This window comes from Bombus huntii, chromosome 11 (assembly GCF_024542735.1).
Source record: "Bombus huntii isolate Logan2020A chromosome 11, iyBomHunt1.1, whole genome shotgun sequence".
Lineage (NCBI taxonomy): Eukaryota > Metazoa > Arthropoda > Insecta > Hymenoptera > Apidae > Bombus > Bombus huntii.
In genome coordinates, this window is record NC_066248.1 from 3,732,678 (window position 1) to 3,750,480 (window position 17,803).

General features: G+C 46.8%; 1 protein-coding gene across 1 annotated transcript in view; it reads left to right on the forward strand.

The window, feature by feature from the left end:
• The first annotated feature begins 2,701 nt into the window (after positions 1 to 2,701).
• The window catches only part of LOC126870908 (insulin-like growth factor 2 mRNA-binding protein 1), a 44,410-nt gene continuing 29,308 nt past the window's right edge, over positions 2,702 to 17,803 (forward strand). The window contains exon 1 of the mRNA XM_050629098.1: positions 2,702 to 3,610. Within this exon, the coding sequence (XP_050485055.1) occupies positions 3,522 to 3,610 (89 nt within the window). The 5' untranslated portion in view covers positions 2,702 to 3,521. The remainder of the gene's footprint in view (positions 3,611 to 17,803) is intronic.

The following is a 17,803-nucleotide window of genomic DNA, read 5'->3' on the forward strand; positions in this document are numbered from 1 at the left end:
CTGGCTGTCCACTTGTTTATAATGGATCAACGTTTCTTCGGTTATGCGACCACTCCCCTCGCGGTGTTCCCTTCTCTTTTTTCTTTTTTTTTTTTCTTTTCTCTCTTTCTTCGAACCCCCTTGGCGTAATTCGGTGATTCGTAATCATCGTTTGTTTTCTTCCGGAAGAACATGACGCAAGTTGTACAGGTGTGCCATTCAGATCAAATGCCAGTAGAACTCGTCCCGATATTCTACACGGCATTGGCCGCGGAATGACCGAATTTAAACTTCCTTTTATCGTTGCCAGGAATGTACGAAACGAAAGACCATAGATTGACATTTAGTTTGACGTGATCTAGATGTAGAAGAAACCGAGTGGTTCTAAACGGACATTTTTTTTTTTTTTTACAAATCGTATTTTACAACGTACGAGGGACGTACGAGGATTGCTTTCGATTCTGACAGAGCATAACGAAACTCAATTACGGTAGGTGTTTGAACGCATCAGAAATTCAAGTGCCATCCGGCCACAGAGTTCTGTGAATGATAAATCTAGTTCAAGGATAACACCCTCGTCATTGCCAAAGATAATGAGGATGAAACGTGAGCGCAGAAAAGCCAGGAATATCCGTGGTCGACCTGCACCCATATACCTGCAGGCATGCACAAAAGAAAGGCGAATCCTTCCTTCCTACCTGGCCGAACAAAGCGAGACCTCCGTAACGGAATCAATCCTGTAGTTCTACGGAGAACCAGGAATCCGTACTTCCAACGTTCGGTAAAACTCTATGCATAGAGTCGAAGGCTCGACGACTGTACTTTGCCGAATCGAAGGTTAATGAATCGTGAGTGAAATGCACGTGAAATAACGTACAGAGCGGTGTCTTTTAGAACTTGGCGGTGGTTGGGCACTTGTAATCTCCCCCTTTTCGACTCACAAGTTGATCAGAGAAGCACTCTTGACTTTGTAGAGGCAAAGGGTGAAGCGTTACGTTTCTTATTTATCTGGCAAGTCGATGGTACGAAACGATATATTTGAAATGAAAATTTTTCGAAATCTAGCACGATAATTTATTATTAAATTTATGTTTCTATGTTACCAACTGTCTACGTTACGATCGTTCAGGTTTTCCATGAAACAGGAAAAATTGTATTTGCACGATACGATAGACCGTGGAGTACGTATTTAGAAGTATGGATAATTCAAAACCGGAGGGAAGTCGTGGAAACTCGGTATACGCGATGACTCGATTTCTATCTATCATTCGACACCTTTACATCGTTCACGTTCGCAGCACACTTCGCAGAAGTGCCATAAATTAGGTAGCAGGAGAACGGAGCGAGAAATGGAAAAACAACTTTTAGTGTTTACCGGCATCCATCAGATGGCGACTCTGTACACGAGCAACGTGGTACGCCAAAATACGAGAAATGTGTACGTGTTTAATAGATAGTTGAATGAAATCTCTATCGCGAGTATTGTTTTTTGTCGAAAGCGAAGAGAAAGGTACGTTGAACGCGACGATGGAAAAACGACGAGGAGCAAGATGGCATTCGTGCGAAGAAAATGTTCCAGCTTTGATATACCCACGCAGGATAGTCGAGGAGAACGTTTTCCTATTCACCCTTCTCTGTCGAGTCTCACACGCCGGTACGATGGTCTATGTCTTTGGTGGGGACGAACAGTAAGGCTTCCCCTTGATCGGGAGAGGGAGGAACAGTTAGTGGAGGGGAGGAAAGCCGGTAAAGGGTGGGGGTATATTGGGCGCGGCCTAGGACGGCCGCGCACCGCGTTGTTATAAAAATAATATCAGTGTACCAGCGCGCTTTCTCGCTAGATATCCCTGCCAATATAACCGCCGTCAGCGTAGCACGCTGCTGTTAGTCGTGTGTGTGTTTTTCTTCCGATTCGACACCCGTGTGCGTTCGCGCTTCCGGATAGGTGTGCGTAAAACTCGGACGAGAATCTGCCTGTCTCGACGCGCATTTATACCCCATTGATCGTCGCGTATTCGTCGTGATCGCAAGCAGCGCTGATCGAAACGCTCGGCAAAAACGGAGAAAGGGGTAGTAGAGAACGAAAGGGAGGGAAAGATAGAGTAAGAGAAAGAGAGAAAGAGAGAGAGAGAGAGAGAGAGAGAAAGAATCAGCGGAGAACAGAGAAAGGACGACGCACCCACGTATACGTGCACTGAGTTAAGGCCAGTGTCATTTACGAATATACTAAAACGCAGTCGCACGGCAAAGAGGCCGGGTGTCGTGTCACTTCGTATTCGGTAGAGTAAAACGGCGCATCGGTACACCACCTTTGTAACACGACCGATTGATCCACGTGCGTTTTCGACGTATATGTACATGTATATAAGTGTTACGTACAAAGAGAGGACCAACGTAATTGCGAGAGGAGGACGTATCTTTTTTTTTTCTACCGGCGTTACTAACCCGTTGTGTCATCGCGTAAAACGGTGTCCATCATTCTTCTTGTTCTTCTTCTTCTTCTTCTTCTTCTTCGAGAGAGCAGTAGCGGGAACCGGATAACGCACAGTCCCGAGATCGTACTGATCAACCAATCACGTACGAGCACTAGACTGTCTGTTCAGTTTAGTTGGTAAAAGTGCTCGCGCGTCTTCGATACGTGGAGGGATTTCTCCGTTAGTTAGAAAGAGAGAAGGAGAGGCGGCAGCGTGCGCAAGGAAGAAGGAGAAAGCGGTGGTAAGGGAATCGAGGGGAAGGGGTACGGTAGTAGAAAGCCGGCGGAGCAAGGAGGCAAGGAGGAAAGTACGGAAACTACTCCACCCGCAAGAGTTTCTTTTCGGCAGTCGTTGAGAGAACAAGAGACGAACGACGAGACGCTATCTTTCTATCATTTGGAAGGAAGTTACTGGGAACAGTGTGCCGCGTGGATCGTCCTTAACTCGTTATTTCGTTTTTTCTTTTTGTTTGCCACGCTGTCTCGCGAGGCCTTTAATAATCGCTACCGATTACCGTGTGCCACGCGTGGTCGTCGTGTGTCATCGTTGTGAAAAGGGTGAAGGAAGAAAGACCGATATCGTGTGTTCAACGAAAGAGACGAAGCGTGTGCCGGAGAATCAGAAAAAAAGAGGGAGAAGGAAGACGCGTGGAGGAGTACGAAATTAAGGAGGCGAGAGAGGACGCTACTGTACGGAGAACCGAGAGAAAGAGTTTATACGCGGTGTCTTGGTCGTGTATACGTCGTCGTGCGTCCTATTTTCATCCTTTTTCTTGCTCTTCTCTCTTTCATTCGTGCTCGTTCTGTCGCGCGAACGAGAAATCAGCCAGTGTTTAGTGCCAGTGTTTGTCTACCTCAGTCGATTAGCGGTAGCTAACGGCGAAAAGCTGCATTATAAAAGATATTTAGAAGAAAAGATAAATTTATATATATATACATAATATATAATATAATATAATATAATATATATTATATTGAACAGTGCTAAATACAACTTCCGGTATTGTTGTAAATAATTCGTCGGTTTTTGTGTGAAATTGGCAACGAACATTAACAACAACAAAAAATCATGTCCCTGGATAAGTTTGCAGACGGTGGCGTGTTGCAGAAGGAAATGGAGCGTTTAGAAATGGAGGAGAAAAACGGCGATGCCACGAGGTAAATTAGTCATCCTCTATTTACGAATCTCCGATGCTTGTATCGTGTTTCCGGTGAGGTTAGAAATTCACCGATACCATTCGCCGATCACACCGCGTATCCAACCATTTCGCGCCTTTTCTTCTCCCTGCGATTCGCCAATTTTTTCCATTTATTTTTACCATTTGTTTTTTCCCTATATCCTGGCTATACGTTTAACAACGTTATTCCTTCGATATGTTTTAACGTCTTTCTCCATATACACATGATATATACCTATCCAATCAACAACGATCTTTCTTTAGCGTAGATTACTTAGAAACGCACGTACGTATCGTTGGAACTGCTGCAATAACACGAAACAGCCGTGCATCGTTGGAAAAGATTTTCGTTCGCTATATGGGAAAATTTACGGGTACGCTGATGATGTTACAAGCTTGCTTTTGGGAATAGGTTGATAATAACAAACATGAAACGATATTAGGGCTCACCTAACGGTTCTCTGTATCAACAGATCATCCACAAACACTCGATATATACATACGCAGGCACACAAGCACGCGACGAAAGTAACTTTTCAAAGACGATGAAATATTAACGGTATTACATGGATACTGTGTTCCACGAAATTTATCGTGTCTGACGCGAGAAATTTTTCATTTATTCCACTGCGTGTCGTTGTTACGTAAGATTTGAAAATCACGTTTAATGCTTTGGTAATTAAATTACGTAATGGGCATTTTTTTCTTTAAGTTTGTTCGATCGTCTAATTTACGTTACTCTTCTAGTCTGATCGTCCCGTAGATAACCATGTAATTCGTCGCAGATATTTGCTTCGTGATCCATCCGAGCCATTGGTTCACCGTATCGTAATATCCCACTGACTAACTAAACATCGAACATTGACTTCCGGTATATACTTCATTTCGCGCGTGACAAGTATAAAATTACACGAATTCGTTTGGCAAGTCCATTGGCCATGAATAAAAAGAAAATGTAGATTTCTGTTAGGTTCTTGGAAGTGAGGATTTTAAAACGGAAATTCGGCGCTCGCTCGCCGTGTTAGTTTTATCAAAGTCGAAGCTTTCGTAATAGCTGATTCATTTCGTGAAATCTCTCGGCATTGGTGGTGGTACGTGTCGTTAGAAGCTAACCATTCTGTCCAGCCAGTTGTTTTTCTAGAACTTTATGTGGAACGATACCAGCGGGCCGAGTAATAACTTTTCAAGTAGCCGAAACGCATGTTAATAGGCCGTGAATATGCTCGATTCTTTGTCCCTAACAGAACAGAATACGCTTTTCTTTATTACTTATTTAACTTCCTGGTTACACGTTGTGTAACTGTGGTACTTTTGTTTTTTCCTTTTGGTAAGTTGGTCGTGGCCTTGATATCGCACGTGGCGCAGCTTTGCGATCGTCCCTGAAATTCGGCTGGTTTCGGCGTCAACAAGGCGGGAAATGAAAATTCTACGTTAACGCTTGTTTAACTTGGCCGAGAAACGTCTCAGCCGTTGTAATTAATTCACTCGCTTGTCCGCGTTACACCAGTGACGATATGCCACAACGTTTGTCGCACGGTAATAGCGATTCCGTTTTCTCGCAGTTCCCAAATATTCGCCACAGAGGCGAAACGTCTTGCACCGTTTAAAACGCATCTCGACGACGATTCGAGAATTCTCGATTTGCGTATTTCGCCGAGAAGTATTCGATCGCGCGATGAAAAATCAATTAAAAAATTACGTCAAGCACGCGTGACGTTACAACGGGAAGATTATGTTACGCGAAGAATCAGATTTTTATCGAACTTTAATTAAATCGGTGATCCAGCGGAAATTCGAGACTCGATAATCCCTAATAAATGAATCGTGGACGCGAGCTCGAAGATACGATGGCCGAAACGAAACGCAATGTTATAATAGTGATTCACTGGAAAGAGGCGCACGATAAAGGTCGGCCGAAAAAAATGTCCACGTGGGCACTCGTAGTAGATACAGGCGTTTACGTGTCACGGTAATGCCAACGTACGGTGGCGTAAAAATAGAGAGTGGTGGCCACCGGCAAAGATATTTTACGCGAAACGACCAGACACTGTTATGATCAATTACATATCGGAACCCGGAGATTTTCTTCTGGCATCGTAAATAATCCGGAATAAAAGTATATATGACCGTGTTGCGACTAGTTCTTTTTTTCGAGGTCAATGCAAACAGTATGAAAATATGACCCACGAAGGGAGTCGAGATAGTTCGAGCAATGGCCCCCGTCCGCTTTCACGACTAAAACTAAATCCGGAGAATTGAAAATATTTTAGGAAGGTGTAGCATCGTCGATTATACGTAGGGATCAAAGTAGAAAATTGTATTTTGCGAAAAAAATGTTTATTTCACGATACGGTAACGATGCGATATTATCGATAATGGAAACGTAGAGGTTAGGTGTAGCAAAGTAATATTTGGCTTGTTGGATATTCGGTGATAGTTACGAAGTTACGGAGACGATTTACATATTGCGTGGAACAGAATTTGCGTGGAAGACGCCAAACTCGAATTTCGCTGTAGCGATGCAGGACACGTTAATACACCGGCATATTCTCGAAGACACGTGGAATTCCAGCATTCGATTTGTACTTGAAACTTTCCACACACAGAGCGAGAGGTGGCTGAGTTTCGTGCTACTTCGTGCTTCTGCCATTTCTCGACCTCGTACCCACAACGGCGATCATCGTCGTCATCGGTGTGTCGTTAGGAATATAATTGCGGTAAAATCGTTTTGTCTTTGGCTGTTCGTACTTTTTCCGTAATTGGTTTGTTGTACCAATCTTCGAGATACTTTTTAATTCTACGAGAATCTTCAAGATGGAATAATTTCCCGAAAGAAAAGTAAATGTTCGTTTTGTATTTGTTCTAAACATCTTTCGCTCGTTTAGCCAATCTTCGATGGTCTGTGATCGAATTTTAGTAAAATTCTCTGTAGGATCTTCGATCGTGCGTTTTAACGTTGGCAGCATTGCCGTGACATGCTACACGCCATAAACACGTTATACCGACGTTCGTAGCTTAATTGTAACCTACTAGACAACGTTGCTCTTCGACACGATCGATTCATTTTCAAACGAAATCGTACGAAATCTGTGGACGATCGCCGCGGATTTTGCCAAATGTTCTAAATAATTAAGCGGTGATTCTAATTCGGATATAATTGGACGTAGACAGATAGAATTTGTAGAGAGTAGCGACGAGCAACGAATTCATGGAATAACTTATTACACGGAGTTGGCAATTTTGATATTAATTAATAGTTTAATGTACGATATACAAATATAACGAGAATCGATGCTTAACAACGACAGGGGAATACGATCTATCGACGAATCGACGAATAGATCGAAGCGTGTAAGAGGAAACGTTCGACACTTTGATAAACGATATTGCGTGTCCCCACGAAACGCGCGTGAGCGTTGTACGTGGCTCTATCTTTTGGTGGAAACGCGCATCAAGCTTTTTCCACATCGGTAACGTAGGTGTCTATATATGCGAAGTTTGAGCGGAAAACTCGAACGGATCGAACGATACGTCGTAAAGGGAAGTTTATCTAAACGCGATTTTAATTTCTATTTCGTTTAACGATTAATCTGACAACTATCGAATAAAACTATACAATTTCGAAGGACGTACTTGCAGAGAAAATTGCAATAAAAATAAATTGCAATAATTTACCGTAAAGTAATTTTCAAGAAAGTTGTAAAGGAATATTTACAAAAAACGTTTGCCACGGTCCACAAAAGTTTTTCCCTTCTTTTCGTGCGTTTACAATGGACAAATACAGGAACCCTGGCGATAGGATCGCGTTTGGGTCAGCCATCCGTCGATTTCTCAAAGGTTTTCATTTGTCTACGTCAAAATTTCTGTTCGGGAAATCTCGAACAAAAGGTTCAGGTATATCTTGTCCGCATTGTTAGGGCCACATCTGCGTCCGTTTGATCGTGTTTCGAAAGGTCCGGGCCGATTTCTAGGAAGGTTGAAATTAGTTCCTTAATACTTTTCTCTACCTGAGTTTTAAGTCCTTGAATACGCTCAAAGACGAGTATTCCACCTATTGATCAGTGTTGCAGTGTCAGCCCTTTCCAAAGAATATTTTTTCCTATTCCCAGATGTTATTTCCTTCTTCGTAGTTTCCATCTGTTCCTTCCTTTCTTTCCCAAATCTCTGCCTGCATTTCCAAAAAAAAAAGAAAAAAAAAAAAAAAAAAAAAAAAAAAAAAAAAAAAAAAAAAAAATCCCCGTTCCCGCGTTGCGTACCACGTTGGAAGAAAACGACGGAAGAAAATTCACAAGTCCACCTTCCTTTTTAACGATGGCAATGCGTGTTCGCCTTAACGAACGATGCTTCCCAGCAAAGAAAATTCGGCGTTTCTTACCGACTATTTTGAATTTCGACGAATCTTAGAAAATTTTAATAACCGAAATACGTAAGCAAATAGGAACTCGTCGAATCTGCAATTTGCTGCGCGAAACTGCATCGAAGAAATAAAATTTCGTGCTAATTATCGAAAATATCCCGTGTGCGATCTAATTTAAAATCGCCACGCGAAATAGTTCAATCGACGAGCTTCGTCTCGTCGATTCTCTGCACGTAAAACACCACGTTGCAATAGCGTTTTTATCGCGGACATCTCTTGTTCGAGCAACGAAACGCCGCGAGATTCGCCAGCGAACGAAATTGGTAAATGAAACGCGCGATAAATCGTACGCCTGGTTTTCACGCGACTCGTTCGTTTCCTTCGACGGGAGAATAATTTGCCAACGTTAGACGAAAAATCGGTAGAACCTCGGGTTTCGTACTGGAAGGAAGAGCCGAGACGAAGAAATCGTAGCGTAGAAATGGCTGGCGGTTTCCATAGGGTAGACGGCCGCCATTTGCAAACCAGCCTTCACTGCCACGCACATTCATTAGCATACAAGTTGATACCAGTTGAACCACCATAATATTACGACATCTTTCACCACGTTCGACAACGTTTATTTTCTCCATTAACGGATTTTAACGTAGATTTTAAGGTTCGCGCTTTCTCGCTGCTTCGGCTATTTCTTTCTCTCTTCTATTTTTTTTTTTTCCTTTTTCTCCTCAGCTCTACGTTACGTGGAATTTCAGAAAATTTCGCTTATGGTCTCGGTTATCTATAAAAAAAAAAAAAGAAAAAAAAGGGAAGAATTTAATATCAGCTAAACCAAGGCGTAGATTACGATTCGTCGAACCGAATAAAAACGATTCGTGCGTTTCGCTGGACAATTTATGGTATTTATGGTAGAAAAATGGTAACACCGCTGAATACGTCGCCTAATTACAGGGGAGGAAGTTGTTTAAAAATGTCTCTTTTATTATTTAATTGGTACTTTACAATTTGTCCAGCTGGACATTTGCCTGTTACATTTTTCTAACTTGATCGCTAAATAACACGTGGATGGTTACTCCCAGCGGGATGCCATCTTCCAATTTGACTATCTTGTTTCCTCAGCGAGGTCAGTTGGGTGTTCTCTCTTTGGTCCTCTTTCAACGAGAGTTTCACTCGCTTCGGCAGCCAGCTGGTTCGACGTGTCGTCGTTGCTTTTCTTTCTTTCCTCGTGTCATTTGAAAAGTCGAAGGAATTTCGCGCGGCGATAAAGAGCACCGAGAAATTTAGTAGCCGTAAACGAATACGCGACGAGTTCGCGATTTTATCTCGCTCGATATCACGATATTGTAAAATGTTTACCGTGAAAATTCAAGCGTTATCGATCGGCAGGAAAAAGAAGGCGGTACGCTCTCGCCGAAGCACATCCGCTAATTCGAAATTGGAGCATCGCGCTCGCCTTTAAATAGCGTTCTCCGATCGATGTGATCGATGCGTTTATTATTTTCCAAAGAATTACATAATAACAGGTACGTACTTACGTAAGTGAGGTAACGAGTCGGTTCCACGTATTATCTTAAAGCGCGGAGAATTTATTTCGCGAGCGGTGTCCTCGTTTAGGAAGACGCGTTCGCCGACTACGAATCGGAGTAGCGCGCGTTAGCCTCGCGATAATTGTGGAATTCTCCCGGGTCAGCTCGTTCGCAGTTGTTTGCACTTTCTCTTGGTGTGCGTCGCGAGCTCGCCGAACGTTCGTACACCTCGTGAAACGTCGTTGAAGAGAAAAAGAGAAAAAAAAAAAAAAAAGAAAAAGAAGAGGAGAAGAGGAAGAAAGAGGAGCGATCGGTAGGTCGCGTCGTTTCTTCGGGCTAGTCTTTCGTCTTTCGTCATCGCGTTCGTTCCGAGAACAGCAAACGAATCCGTAAAGAAGCTGCTCGTACCAGAGTCAGCGGTTTCTTCCGGTGTTAATGGTCCTCTTATCTCACCTCGACGCGAATAAACGACGAAGGATGCACTTAATTCTCACTGCGCGTTAAAACCACCACGTTTCCACCGTGTGGATTTTAACTATCGCGAGTTTTAACTAGCTTCGCCGGCACTGCCACAGATCCGCGTCGACGTAGTTTCTTACGCACGCGAAGCTACAACGTGCCACTGTCGTCGTCGATTGATCGAGACGTTGACGCTGGCGTCGACATTGCGTTAAATAAACTAAATAAAATTCGGAATCTTCGCAAGAAGAAAGTCGACGATCGAAAAGGTTAAGGTCCCGGAAGCTTGGCGAGCCAGAGCATCCACGTGAAAATTATAATTGCCGTGAAACAGCCGAGATAAGGGTGTCGCGATACGAAGTAATAACGCGTAATTACGATACACTCGTACGCGCATAACGTGTAATACAAAATTCATTTACATGCCACCCAGACTCTTTCTTAACGCGATTATACTTAATACGCCGAAATTGAGATCTCTCGTCGTACTGTTATTCCTTTTTACTCGGGCAACGTATCGGCGTAAGTGTTTTGCAGCCGGATGGTACGTTGATCGACTATTCACCGCGACGCTGCTTCGTCGAAAATATCGCGTCGTCGATGAAACCGAACCGTTAGCCGACACAAACGTTACCACCGTAATTCTCGATACACCGTTTGCCCCGTAATTGTTTGGAAGTAGGAAAAAGAAAGAAAAAAAAAAAAAAAAAAAAAAAAAAGAAGAAAAGCCAATGGAATAGCAGAACCTGGAGCGTGTATCAAGTGGTATTTGTCAGCGACGTACACGCCGCACGATACGTTTTTCCGCGAGTCCGCAGGTAACACGCAACGAGTCGCCGCACCGGCCAGTCGTTGGTTAGACCAACGCGGCGTTTACGTTTTGATTGGTCTCGTCTTCTTCGTTTCTCGTTCTGGTGCTCGTGAACGAAGGTCACGCGAACTTACGTACAGAGCCGCGCGTATCTGCCTTGCAGGATCGAGGCGGGAGCATCACTTATTCAACGTTACCGCTTCCACGTTCAGTCTTTGGTTGGTTTACGTGCGCGTCTCGGGACGTCGTAAAGAAGGAAACACCGGTATACAGCGACGAAAAACAACAAAGAAGAAGCTACGTCGTATAGCCGGCTATCTGGTGCGTCGTGTCCTATAGGCTCGCGTTCGCGTGGGTGGCTTTATCGTGGTCTCGTTGTCCGATTCAAGATTAATGGTAAACTGGCCGGAGGAAATGAAACTTCTCTTCGGGTCGAATTCGAAACGACTTTTGTAGAATCGCCAGAGCCGCAACCGCGTCGAAGCTGTCGCGTTTAAGGCTACCGTTGTAGTTCGTCGTCGAGCTTACGAGAGACAGGGTCGCCATAATTCCGTTATCCCCGATGAAACCGCGAACCCTTAAAAGCATTCTACCTGCCGCTTTTAGCTGCCGGACGGTATACAAATAGGAAAAAATCGTCTCTAAATCGGTTAGCTCATCGATTCGCCAAAGCTCTTCTACGCTTTCGCGTTCGAAATCCAATGTCGACAGCCGCTGTCCGATCACCACCGGTCAAGACGACGGGTTTCGTCTTTCTCGCGTACAGGCGTCGTCGTCGTCGTCGTCGTCGTCGTCTCTCGAAGCGAATCGCGAGAGACGATGGAGGGCGATCGAGAGACGCTCGATGAAATAATACGCGCGCTGGGAAAAGAGGAAAGCGAAGAGGACAGCGAGAGAAGAGAAGGAAGCGCGAGTCGGGCCCCGTACGAAATTTTCATTAAATTTCGTAATCCGCGACCGAGACTGTCCCGCGCGTTCTAACGCGCTTCTGTCGCGGTGGAGCCCCGTGAAATCGTCTTCGTCGTCCTCGTGTTTCTTTGCTTTTCTCCGCCGCGGAACGCGTCGATGTCGCGCACTCGCCTCTTTCCCGCTCTGTGCAGCATCGCGGAACGAATGTACCGGCGTGTAGTACGTTTAATTAATCCCTGGCTGGTCTACCGGCGACGCCGAGACGCCGTTTTTTCCCACCCTCGCGCGCCCCACCTCAACTTGCCTCCCCCTCGCCCTTGGCTAAAATAGCCGCATTCCGTAAATTCGATTAAAACTATAATCGGCGCAATGCCGCTGGATAAAAGGAGATTGAAAGGAGAATGGGAGGATCGAGCGAAGAGATCGCGATGCAGGAAACAGTTCTCATTTATGTCTCGCTCTTTTTTTCCCTCCTGCCTGCTCGCTGGTTATTTTGCATCAAGTGCGTGGCTATTATCTTTTTCTCTGCTTCGGTAGAAATTGAATTTTACGTTTAATGGATTTTTCCCGATTTTCCCAGGCTGTCGACCGATTCGGGAAATGAAGTCGACGCGGCTAACGTGCACGTATCGAGGGTGATTTTTTTAAATTTCGCCGCAGCATCGAACGACGTCGACAAGACGCGTCTACCTTCCACTCGTTTTCCCACCAACTTTTCACACGTGTCCGATCGAAGTTGGCCGAAACGTTACCGGCCTTCCATCGCCAACGTCTTTCATAGCGTTCCTTATTATCGTCGTCACGTTCGATTAAACACCCTGGAGGAAGAAGCGCGACGACCTCGTGCCCGCTTTCTTCCTCCGATCGCCTTCGACCCAGGTAGAATCTGGACTCTTCCGCTTGGAAGTCTCGCGAAGCCACCATACCACCGAGGATATCGCGTTGCACGCGTAGGCTCGCGATTTAGTATCGTGGACTTTTGGCTCAGACCGTCGAAACGGCTGCTGCTGCAGGACCATCGTCGATCCTCGCTGATCGGTCTTTGGTCGTTGGTGGCAGATTCGCGTGAAATTTGCGCGAAACTTGGACGATGCCGCGACCTACAGGCGCGTATGCTTCGCCCACGCACCTTCCCAAAGTATTGATTACTTTCTGCCTGTGAGAAGGAAGGGACGGGAACGTGGGGCGGCAGAGAGGAGAAGGAAGAGGAAGCGGTAGAGGAGATGGAGAAGGTCGGAGGGAGTAGAATCGGAGTAGAAGGGGTTCTGTCTCTCTCTTCCTCCCTCGTTCCTTCCCCCTGCCTGCCCTGCCTGCCACTCACCCTCTCTTTCACACACACACACACACACACATACGCACAGGCGCGCGTTTCACTCGCTCGCACGTATCCTTTCGTAGTCTCGCGCTCGTTTCTCCGCTTCTCTCCCTCTTCGTTACCTCGCTTCTGCTCCTATCCGAGAACCGCGCCTTCTTCTTTTCGCCGCCGCTTTCACGGATCATCTCGCTCTCGCCTTCGTTCGTCCTTTCATTTCGCCAGGAGCTACTACCATCGACACCGGCGACCATCTACTCGGACAGAAACGCGTGGCTCTCGTATCCGAACTCGTTAGGAAGAGCCGGTCGAGAGGATTGCGGCGATCGCGCGAAATCGATTGTTTTTCATGGGAAAATGTCTTGATTGGTCGCTCGTCCCGGCTCTCCTCTCTTCGTTGTACGCGTCGTCGAAACGCGAATCTCGATAGAGACGCGGCGACGAAAAATCGTTGCAGCTATTCTCACGGGAATTCGTCGCCACCGCCAGGCGAATAATCGACGACGTCGAACGTCCGACAAGATCACCGTATTTTAATTATTCCGACGACCAAGCAACTCGATGCTCGAGCACCTAGTAGAATTTTTACGCCAATCGGGCACAATCGGAGATAATTTCTCGAAACGTTACGCTTCGCTCGGATCGATCGAGACGGAGGATACGCGCGATCCGATCGAGAAAACGGGGACGTATCGTGGTGCTCGTGGCCGGTCTCTACGATGGTTCGCGGTGGATCTCGTAGCCGGCCGTAACTCGAACGATTCCCGGGCAGGATGTAAGGAGAGTCGATCGACCGGCCGACCACAGCCAAGGACGTAAATCGGAGTCGTCGGGGCCCGGGATCGCCGCTGCTTTTCAAACGGGGCGAAACTCTTTAATTTCGCATCGCCATAAATAATTTGACCGCAGACCCGTGGCTTTCCTGGAAGCAGGCCTTGCTCTTTCCAGACGCCGACAACACCTCCTCCGTCTCGACCGCGCATAACTTGACATGTATCATACGCGCTGCCATTTTCGTTCGCCTATAGATCGTCGCGATCGGCTACGCCGTTCTTCCTCGGCCGATCCAACTTCATACAGCGATCCCGAACTAACGCGCCCGAGAATGGTCGACAGATTAGAAACGTAGAACGTTTCTTGTTCTTGAAATCTGCGAGGAAGATTCGGCGTAAAACGTGCAATTTCTCGGCGATGATCGGCGCATCCGTGTTCCGAATCGTTATCGAAAGATCCGGCGATCGGCATAAATCGCCGAAAGTGCGACTAATTATTACGAAAGAGATGCCGGTTGCGGTAAACGTTCGGAGCATTCGCTCGAACGTCTAAACTGGAATTATTAACGATGGAATGTCTAATCCGATCCGAGGGGCAGGGGGATAAATCGTCCGTGGAAATGTAGGTCAAAAGTGAACGTCGATCGACGCGACTCGTTAGAAGAGAGAGACCGTTGCCACGGTATACGCGATCGCTAAAGATACCACGGCGGATCTGGGTCCATTTGCTTTTGAACTCTCCTGCGACTTTCCCAAATCCGGCACACGTGCATAATAGACAAGATCTGCTGACACGGATACCGAATCGGTCGATTACGATCGAATATAACCGCGTCCGATATATATGGTCGTCAAATATTTCGCGATTTTCCAAACTGCAAAGCTGCAAACTTCATCTGGCGATCTTACGAGAGATCGTAACGACGTTGCGTCTACGGTTCGCCATTTTTCGCCCATTTTCTTCCACTTTGACCAGCGAATTCGGCGATAATTTATCGATCCGTCGATATACTCGCACCTAGTCGGAAAGACAAAGAACGCTTTGTTCGACCGGCCTTGGTGGGTTTTTAGCTTCGTAGGATCCAGAGATCCTCGAGAAGACGAAGATCGGTATTTATCGTCGACCGGCGATGGTGAAACCGCGTGAAAATATTTTCACCGAGAGAAAGGAAGAAGCGTAAAGCGCGGACAGACGCGCGCGGACTGGCACGGAATGACGGACCCATCTTCGTTATCAGTGTACACGCCGTCAATTTTCGTAGGCGCGGATCGGGCAGCCGTGTAATCGCTTCGCGTAGTACTAACTTTCGTAGTCTCGCCGAATCGATCCGTGTTCGGTCGGTTTCAACGAACCGGCATGGCACCGGTACCGGCACCGGCTATCCGACGTACGCCGTAACCGCGCGCGTTCTCCTCCCACCGCTTCGTATCTCGAAGCGCGAGCAAATCTCCCAACGGACGTCTCTAACGATCCACCTTCTCTTTCTTTGTTTCAGGTAAGACGCGTTCGCAGCGATTTCACGCCCTTGGATCTCTCGGAAAGATCGCGTCCGAGAGTCCGTAGCCGGCTCGAGAGACTCGCGTGACTCTCTCCGATCAACCCATTGACAGATTCTCCGTTTCTCCGTTGTATTATCGGCAAATTACGCTGGCCAAAGTATCGGTGTTTAACGTCGGACAGAGATTTTTCTCGTAATCGGTGTATATTTGAAATCTGAAAATTGAATTTGTCGATGGGTTATTATAGGAAGGAGAGAGAAAAGAAAGGGAAAACAAAAAGGTACGGAAGAAAGACGGAGACGGGCTTTTGCTCGGTTTCCAGCAACAGTTTCCAAGGGATACAGAACGGTGAGCGATGATCGCGCAGCGTCGTCCTACTCTGTCTTTTATAGCCTTTATTCGGTTGAAAGAGCCGGGCATTTTATGGTCGATCGAGGTAAGATTGCCAGCTGTAACGGGCATTATTCCCGGAATAGGAAAAGAGAAACGGCTCGCGAGTTTATTAATCGATCGACTGGGACACGATGGATCTTAGACCGGGCAACGTTTTTCGAAACTGGCAGCGCGCTACGACGATGCCCGGCCACCGCTTCCCACCTGTCGCGCTATTTCGATAGTTGCTTTCGACCAGTTTCCAACCATTCGAAACTTTCGCCTCCCCTATACCTCTGTTTCGCTATTCGTCTACTCTCGCGCTCCTCGCTAAGGAGAACGTGGCTCGTCGCGCAGCCCCTTTCGCTTATCGTCGCGATCGTATCGTTGGGATCCATCCCACGTTGACGATGTCTGGCATCGAAGGCAATCGCGAAATTACGCGGTGGAACGCCAGTTGTACGAAAACTCGGTTTACACCGGTGAAATTTTAACGTTGCCTGATTAAGCGAACTTCAGCGGAGTTGCTATTGTTCCAACTATCGCTGAGCGAGCCTGTACGAACGTCTAACAGTAAGACGTAAACGGTGTAGAGGCACGCGTTACGCGACACGCTCTCACGCTTCGCCGTCTATGCGAGTTTGCAACGTTGTTACGTAGCTGTTCGTGGAGCAAATGTTTCGCGGAATCCTGTTATACGAGCAGGAACTCCTATTAACCGAACGAAAAATCGTAGATGGCGGGCAGAAGTAGGTGGACTCCTGTTACACGAACGACCCGGTTATACGAACCAACTTGCGTCTTCCGACAGCTTCGTATAAATCAAGTTCTAGCGTGCTAGATTTTTCGCGAGGACACGAGAGAAAGAAAACGGATACTCGGAAGCAAACGCCTATCATCGTTAGATTTTATAACCGAGCGGCGAATAAAAAGTTCGGTGGACGTAGATTCGCTGGATCGCAACGTCTCTCGCAGGGAATCGACTTCGATTACGATCGGATACGGTTGCTGCGGATCCACGTGGCTACTCGGCGAGTTAAAAGCCGCGGATGAACAAGCGGTATTTGCGCGGCCTCGACAGGATAAGGCTTGGAGGGGTGCGGAAAGAAGCATCGGGCGTGTCTTTCAAAACCAAGTCCTCTTTTATTATGGCAGAGCAAACAAATTCTTTCAATCGTGGCCTCTTCGCTATCGTCCTCCCTTTGAGATTAAACGTAGCCATCCGGTCGAGTTCTCCTGGTTCGATTCAGTTTTTTTCGAGTATTTAAGTACAGTCCGGGGCAAAAGTTGTCGCGAAAACTCTTGCGGCCGACCTTTTCCTTTCTCTTCTCGTTTCTTTCTCTTTTCTTTTTGGAAACGCGACGCTCCGTTTTTGCGTCTCGTTATCCGTTCGTTGGATCGGAAAGCCGGGACGCCGATCGTGACCGATCGCGCGTGAAAGTTGGAAAAGTTGGCGTGCAAAGGGTAACGAAATGGCAGAATAATAGAGCGGTGGAAAGATCGCGCGAGAGATGCGAACGTAAAAGTGGAAACATCGAGGCCAGGCAACTTTGCGCGACGTAATTTGCATGAAACGAGCGTGGTTGGACGAAAGTTTCTCTCCTTTTCCTGGAAAGAAGCAAAGTCGACGAGGGGAAACGGAGAAGCGTGTTACGGGTACTCGACGCCGGTCCGCCGTCCGCGAATTTCCCGCTTCCGTGTTTCGATCGCGCGTTCCAACGCGCCTACCAAAATCCCTTCGTTATCGTCCCGCCCAGTGATATTTCGTCGGAGCGCGTTGTCCGCGTGTCGGTTAAATCGGCATGTGCGACCGTCGAACGCATCGATCGTCACGCAACCTTAAACGCCATCGGCCGAACCTGTAAGATTTCATCGGCTAAACGGCGAAGAGCGTGCGTGTGCAGGGTAGGATCGCGGTGGTGTATCGATGCCGAGGAACCTGGAGAAGAGAGAGAGAGAGAGAGAGAGAGAGAGAGAGAGAGAGAGAGGGAGAGCGTTTTAGCCGGCTTGTACCCTGGCCTTGAAATTTCCCTCTCGGTCTCCACCCTCGTGCCTCTCGCGTCGCCTCATGGAGAAAATAAGCAAGGCCGGTGGTGGAGATAGGAGAAAGAGCGAGAGAGATGGAGCTCGCGGCGGAGCCGAGAGACGAAGCAGAAA